The following is a 6,615-nucleotide window of genomic DNA, read 5'->3' on the forward strand; positions in this document are numbered from 1 at the left end:
TACTAAGAAACATTCTTTAATTCTTTTCTCCTCTCTGGATGAGGAAGTCATCATACAAAAGAAAACAAAATGACATGACCTTGATCTCAGAAACACTTTTTCTCTCTCACATTCCTGCAGGCAAAACACACACACACACACACACACACGAGCAGCTCCATGGGGCATGTTCAATATAAAAGTACAGTGGGGCAGATCGGGTGGGGGGCAATTAGTGTACAGGAGAAACACTTAAAAATTACAAACAAAAAACAAGCATACAGTGTTTAAAAATAGCTGATCACCATCACACTTAACTGTTCCAGGATCAGCCACACTCTCACATACACCCCCCCCCCCCCCATTACAGAGTGAGAGAGAGTGTGAGTGTGTGTGTGTGTGTGTGTGTGTGTGTGTGTGTGAGAGAGAGACGCACACCACACAAATGTTTATGGCTTCAGGTCATGTATTAAACTGCGTGATCCAGCAGCCTCTCTTCTGATTGGCTGGTAAGTTAGCTGCTTTCCTAGATGGAGGCTTCTGATTGGCTCATGTAAGAGAGTCGCGTCAGAAACTCTGCTCATTGGCTATTACGTAAGTGGTCCCTTGTAACAGCGGATCCAAAAGAGACTGCTCAAGTAAAAGCCTTTTCTAATTGGCTGCTGGGTAGCTGAGTTCTCAAGTGGAGGCCCCTGATTGGCTAGCCACGTTTTCACACCACTACCAAACCTGAGGGACGTCAAACAGTCCGGAAGACTTCGCCCGAGACCCTGAGCAGAGGACAGAGGGGTCATTTTTTTGTACATTTTTCACAATTGTAATAAATTAATTTTATTGTATTAAAGTACAATTTCATACCCTGATTCTGATTGGCTGAGGACTGAGGCCATGGGTCGTCTTCCTTATCTGGGCTTGTAGAAGCCCCACCCCCTTCAGTCCTGAAAACACACACACACACACACACACACACACTTAACCCCTGTGCTTTATAAATCTGGATTATAACAGACCCGTTAAACTTTAAGACACCTACGTTTGTGTCCTGAGCCAATCGTCTGTCGTCTTGGCGTCTGCGGCATCAGCGAATGACGAATCAGCACTCAGAGCACCTGAAACAACCCCACAATTAAAGTTACACATTTTCGTCTCACGTACACAGATAACGCCACGTGAAATAACTCCGCACCATCTTTTTTTATCCTCTTGGTGTTGCCGTAGTTACTCCAGGTGCTGTCCGCGGTGCTGAAGTCGGAGTTCTGACTGTTGTGAGTGGGGCTGATGCTCCTTTTCCCTCTCAGTGAACACCTACACCATCATACACAACAAATCCTCCGTTAGCGTCTATACTACATGCTAGCGTACGCTCACTCGCACAAACTTACCTGTCATGGGCTGCAGAAGCTGCGGTCATGGCAACAGCACGGTAGGGACGCTCCGCCCACCCGTCCTCCCCCCACTTCATTTGCGTGCGAGTGTTCTTCTGCTTGGACTGCATGTACTCCGCATACGTCTGGATGCGGTAACTCTCTGCGTACTGACTCGTGTTCACTGCTACAAGCGCATAACCAAAATAAAAAAAAACCATCATCATCATCATCAAAGGAGAAGCTTTTCTAAAAGCAAAGCTGAAAGGCTCATACCGATCTGCACCTGCTCCAGCTGACTGAGAGACACAAACGCAGACGTATCGTCCACCCATGACACCTGGATGTTCCCTGAAACATTACAGCAGTGTGTTACAGAAACACAGATCTTCAGGGAATGGAACTCTAAATCACACATGCACATCTTGGAGAAGTTTGTGTAGTAGTGGTAGATGATTGAGGGGTTGGGAGGTGGGGATAGGAGAAGATCGAGAGTGCAGTTGAGTGGATGGACAGGAATGTGGGTTGATAAAAAAAAAAATGGTGAATGAAGAATCTGGGTGGATGGATGGACGGACAGACAGGAGGAGTAAAGCGAGTAGATAATCTGGGTGGATGGATGGACGGACAGACAGGAAGAGTAAAGCGAGTAGATAATCTGGGTGGATGGATGGACGGACAGACAGGAAGAGTAAAGCGAGTAGATAATCTGGGTGGATGGATGGACGGACAGACAGGAAGAGTAAAGCGAGTAGATAATCTGGGTGGATGGATGGACGGACAGACAGGAAGAGTAAAGCGAGTAGATAATCTGGGTGGATGGATGGACGGACAGACAGGAAGAGTAAAGCGAGTAGATAATCTGGGTGGATGGATGGACGGACAGACAGGAAGAGTAAAGCGAGTAGATAATCTGGGTGGATGGATGGACGGACAGACAGGAAGAGTAAAGCGAGTAGATAATCTGGGTGGATGGATGGACGGACAGACAGGAAGAGTAAAGCGAGTAGATAATCTGGGTGGATGGATGGACGGACAGACAGGAGGAGTAAAGCGAGTAGATAATCTGGGTGGATGGATGGACGGACAGACAGGAAGAGTAAAGCGAGTAGATAATCTGGGTGGATGGATGGACGGACAGACAGGAAGAGTAAAGCGAGTAGATAATCTGGGTGGATGGATGGACGGACAGACAGGAAGAGTAAAGCGAGTAGATAATCTGGGTGGATGGATGGACAGACAGACAGGAAGAGTAAAGCGAGTAGATAATCTGGGTGGATGGATGGACAGACAGACAGGAAGAGTAAAGCGAGTAGATAATCTGGGTGGATGGATGGACAGACAGGAGGAGTAAAGCGAGTAGATAATCTGGGTGGATGGATGGACAGACAGGAGGAGTAAAGCGAGTAGATAATCTGGGTGGATGGATGGACAGACAGGAAGAGTAAAGCGAGTAGATAATCTGGGTGGATGGATGGACAGACAGGAGGAGTAAAGCGAGTAGATAATCTGGGTGGATGGATGGACAGACAGGAGGAGTAAAGCGAGTAGATAATCTGGGTGGATGGATGGACAGACAGGAGGAGTAAAGCGAGTAGATAATCTGGGTGGATGGATGGACAGACAGGAGGAGTAAAGCGAGTAGATAATCTGGGTGGATGGATGGACAGACAGGAAGAGTAAAGCGAGTAGATAATCTGGGTGGATGGATGGACAGACAGGAGGAGTAAAGCGAGTAGATAATCTGGGTGGATGGATGGATGGATAGGAGGAGTAAAGCGAGTAGATAATCTGGGTGGATGGATGGATGGATAGGAGGAGTAAAGCGAGTAGATAATCTGGGTGGATGGATGGACAGACAATCTGATGGACAGGAGTGGATTGATGAAGGATAAATATGGGGTAGACGAGTAGAGGGAGGTGTGAGGGAGTGTGTGTGTGTGTGTGTGTGTGTTACCGAAGGCACTGAACAGCTGATAGAGGTCACTGGTTTTCCACTCTTTAGGGAAGGTGACGTACAGAACGTTGTCTCGCTTTGGCTGCACTGAAACACAAACAAGTGTCACCATCTGTGAGAGAACACCACACCAACACAAGTTCTGCTTCTGACTTACAGTCTGGTCCACTAATGTTTAGGTAAGGAATATCAGCCACCCGCATGAGGAACAACCTGCAACACAACTTTGTTTAGAAAAAAGAAAAAAAAAAAAAAAAAAAAAAGTTAAGATAGAAGGAAGAAGTCCTTACTTGTTGTAGAAGGGCTCAATGAGTTTGGAGCGAGCAGAGATGTGAGCTCTTGGAGGTGTGAGGAACGAACCTAAGAACATGAACATGTTCTGAGTGCTGGTGTTCTTATGATACAAGAGTTGATGTACCAAACACACACACACACCTACCTAGGTAGTTGGCCATGGAGATGAAGCAGAGCCCAGTGATGTAAGCATCATAGCCAGCTTCATGCAGTTGCTCAGATGCAGTGTCATAACTCTGAAATCCCTCAGAACTTTCTACACACACACACACACACACACACACACACACACACACACACACACCCCTTAAACTTTCCTCAAAAACACAAAGTAACCCAGACAGTTCACCTTCCTAAAACCCCAAATCTTACACAAAGCTCCAGCACAGAACCTGTTATTTATAACACTGTCTCACTGACCAACTCTGGGGGCTCTGAAAGGCTGTTCCTTTAGCTGCTTCTCCAGCTCTGCCAAAGACGTGTTTGTAATCAGCTCCTGACACACACACACACACACACAAACACAGGTTATAGTCATTTAAATTAAAAAGAATTAAACTACTTGTTTCCTCTCATACCTTGAAAGGGTGTGTTGATGCCATCAGCTTTGTGTCCAAAATTCTGAAAAATGAGGTTATAGGTTACAGAGTAACATCTGTCCCATCAATTATATATATATATATATATGGTGAGGCAATACAGGGAGAAGGTAACCGGTCACGTTTAAGAGGGGCCAGGCCCACAGGGCGCGCCAGGTCCGGTTTAAGAGGGGCCAGGCCCACAGGGCGCGCCAGGTCCGGTTTAAGAGGGGCCAGGCCCACAGGGCGCGCCAGGTCCGGTTTAAGAGGGGCCAGGCCCACAGGGCGCGCCAGGTCCGGTTTAAGAGGGGCCAGGCCCACAGGGCGCGCCAGGTCCGGTTTAAGAGGGGCCAGGCCCACAGGGCGCGCCAGGTCCGGTTTAAGAGGGGCCAGGCCCACAGGGCGCGCCAGGTCCGGTTTAAGAGGGGCCAGGCCCACAGGGCGCGCCAGGTCCGGTTTAAGAGGGGCCAGGCCCACAGGGCGCGCCAGGTCCGGTTTAAGAGGGGCCAGGCCCACAGGGCGCGCCAGGTCCGGTTTAAGAGGGGCCAGGCCCACAGGGCGCGCCAGGTCCGGTTTAAGAGGGGCCAGGCCCACAGGGCGCGCCAGGTCCGGTTTAAGAGGGGCCAGGCCCACAGGGCGCGCCAGGTCCGGTTTAAGTTGCACTGAAACCAGTCAAACTAAAACACTTACCTGGGAAAGACACACATTGTAACCTCTTTGAAGTCATCCAACTCCTGCAAACACACAGCACAAGTAATACTGAATTTCATGCAGGCTTCATTTTGTAAATGCTCCCAAAAACACCAACACTTCTTCCATCTTCCACGCCAACCATCTTCTCCAGACCACATATCCCAAACTAACTCTAATCCCAAAATCTGGGGCCTACAGACTAAGTGCTTGGTAAGAGTTACCTCAGGCAGGGGGCAGTAGAACTGGTGGATGGTGTGCATGACATCTAGCAGCATGTTGTGACCAACCACCAGTTTACCCTGGAAAAGCAAGAACCATGAAGTCCACCAGATTAAGGGACACTTTATAATTCACAATGAGACGAGGCTTTACAATGATATTAGATAAAACGTACAGATTTAGAGATGACGTGTATGACTCTGGAGAAGCCGACTGCATCATTCAGTTCTTCCTGCGCGCACACACACACACACACACACACACATTAATAATGTACAGTAACATAATATTACACAGATGATCAGGGCTGTAAGGTCAGAGGTCACCTGCTCTCGTTCGTATTTCTGCTGCTCAATCCTCTTCCTCTCCTCCTCATCCACTTTACTGATCTGAATAAAACGCTCCTTCTGGAACACAAGTTTCAAAACATTTTCAGAAGTTCTTGATTAGTCTCTGTAGCCCCTTCACACAACTCCTTACACAGGCAGAGGTGCATTATGGGTAACAAACATGGGCACTTACCTTGTCGTTCTCCACAGTTTCAATATGAAGTCCTTTAGGAAACCTGAAGAACAGAAATTCATGTCACCACCCCATAAAAACCAACACAAAACCCCAATATTACACAAATACAACCAACAAACAGTATGAAAATCAATCACCAATAAAAAACTGATTCTGATTTAAAAAGCTATTTTTATATATACAAAAAAAAAAACCAATGATTAACTACTGGGTTTAAGTATAAAAATAATAAAAAAAAGATAATGTTTGATAAAACATCTTACTTCCAGTTTAGGGTCTGGTAGATGAGCTTTCTCTGAAACCTGAGAGCGAGAGAGGGAGAGGGTGAGCGAGAGAGAGAGGGGGTGAGCGAGAGAGAGAGAGAGGGTGAGCGAGAGAGAGAGAGAGAGAGGGTGAGCGAGAGAGAGAGAGAGAGAGGGTGAGCGAGAGAGAGAGAGAGAGGGGGTGAGCGAGAGAGAGAGAGAGAGGGGGTGAGCGAGAGAGAGAGAGAGAGGGGGTGAGCGAGAGAGAGAGAGAGAGGGGGTGAGCGAGAGAGAGAGAGAGAGGGGGTGAGCGAGAGAGAGAGAGAGAGGGGGTGAGCGAGAGAGAGAGAGAGAGGGGGTGAGCGAGAGAGAGAGAGAGAGGGGGTGAGCGAGAGAGAGAGAGAGAGGGGGTGAGCGAGAGAGAGAGAGAGAGGGGGTGAGCGAGAGAGAGAGAGGGGGTGAGCGAGAGAGAGAGAGAGAGGGGGTGAGCGAGAGAGAGAGAGAGAGGGGGTGAGCGAGAGAGAGAGAGGGGGTGAGCGAGAGAGAGAGAGGGGGTGAGCGAGAGAGAGAGAGGGGGTGAGCGAGAGAGAGAGAGGGGGTGAGCGAGAGAGAGAGAGGGGGTGAGCGAGAGAGAGAGAGGGGGTGAGCGAGAGAGAGAGAGGGGGTGAGCGAGAGAGAGAGAGGGGGTGAGCGAGAGAGAGAGGGGGTGAGCGAGAGAGAGAGGGGGTGAGCGAGAGAGAGAGGGGGTGAGCGAGAGAGAGAGG

The 6,615-nt window shown here is 48.8% G+C and overlaps 1 protein-coding gene across 2 annotated transcripts in view; it reads right to left on the bottom strand.

Moving 5' to 3' along the window:
• Window positions 1–6,615, bottom strand: part of parn (poly(A)-specific ribonuclease (deadenylation nuclease)) — a 9,299-nt gene continuing 2,684 nt past the window's right edge. The window contains exons 9-26 of one of the 2 annotated variants that reach the window (XM_083522158.1): window positions 5,873–5,911; window positions 5,607–5,649; window positions 5,411–5,488; window positions 5,260–5,316; window positions 5,087–5,164; window positions 4,863–4,906; window positions 4,173–4,215; window positions 4,015–4,090; window positions 3,740–3,850; window positions 3,591–3,660; window positions 3,458–3,513; window positions 3,301–3,387; window positions 1,620–1,694; window positions 1,362–1,530; window positions 1,166–1,284; window positions 1,013–1,088; window positions 838–917; window positions 1–749 (exon numbers count right to left, since the gene is read on the bottom strand). In XM_083522158.1, coding sequence (XP_083378284.1) covers window positions 700–749; window positions 838–917; window positions 1,013–1,088; window positions 1,166–1,284; window positions 1,362–1,530; window positions 1,620–1,694; window positions 3,301–3,387; window positions 3,458–3,513; window positions 3,591–3,660; window positions 3,740–3,850; window positions 4,015–4,090; window positions 4,173–4,215; window positions 4,863–4,906; window positions 5,087–5,164; window positions 5,260–5,316; window positions 5,411–5,488; window positions 5,607–5,649; window positions 5,873–5,911 — 1,351 coding nt within the window. In that variant the 3' untranslated portion in view covers window positions 1–699. Of the gene's footprint in view, window positions 750–837; window positions 918–1,012; window positions 1,089–1,165; window positions 1,285–1,361; window positions 1,531–1,619; window positions 1,695–3,300; window positions 3,388–3,457; window positions 3,514–3,590; window positions 3,661–3,739; window positions 3,851–4,014; window positions 4,091–4,172; window positions 4,216–4,862; window positions 4,907–5,086; window positions 5,165–5,259; window positions 5,317–5,410; window positions 5,492–5,606; window positions 5,650–5,872; window positions 5,912–6,615 lie in introns of both variants that reach the window. The other variant, XM_083522157.1, reaches the window with a different exon arrangement.

Source organism: Silurus aristotelis (genome assembly GCF_946808225.1).
Source record: "Silurus aristotelis genome assembly, chromosome: 20".
NCBI classification, from domain to species: Eukaryota; Metazoa; Chordata; class Actinopteri; order Siluriformes; family Siluridae; genus Silurus; species Silurus aristotelis.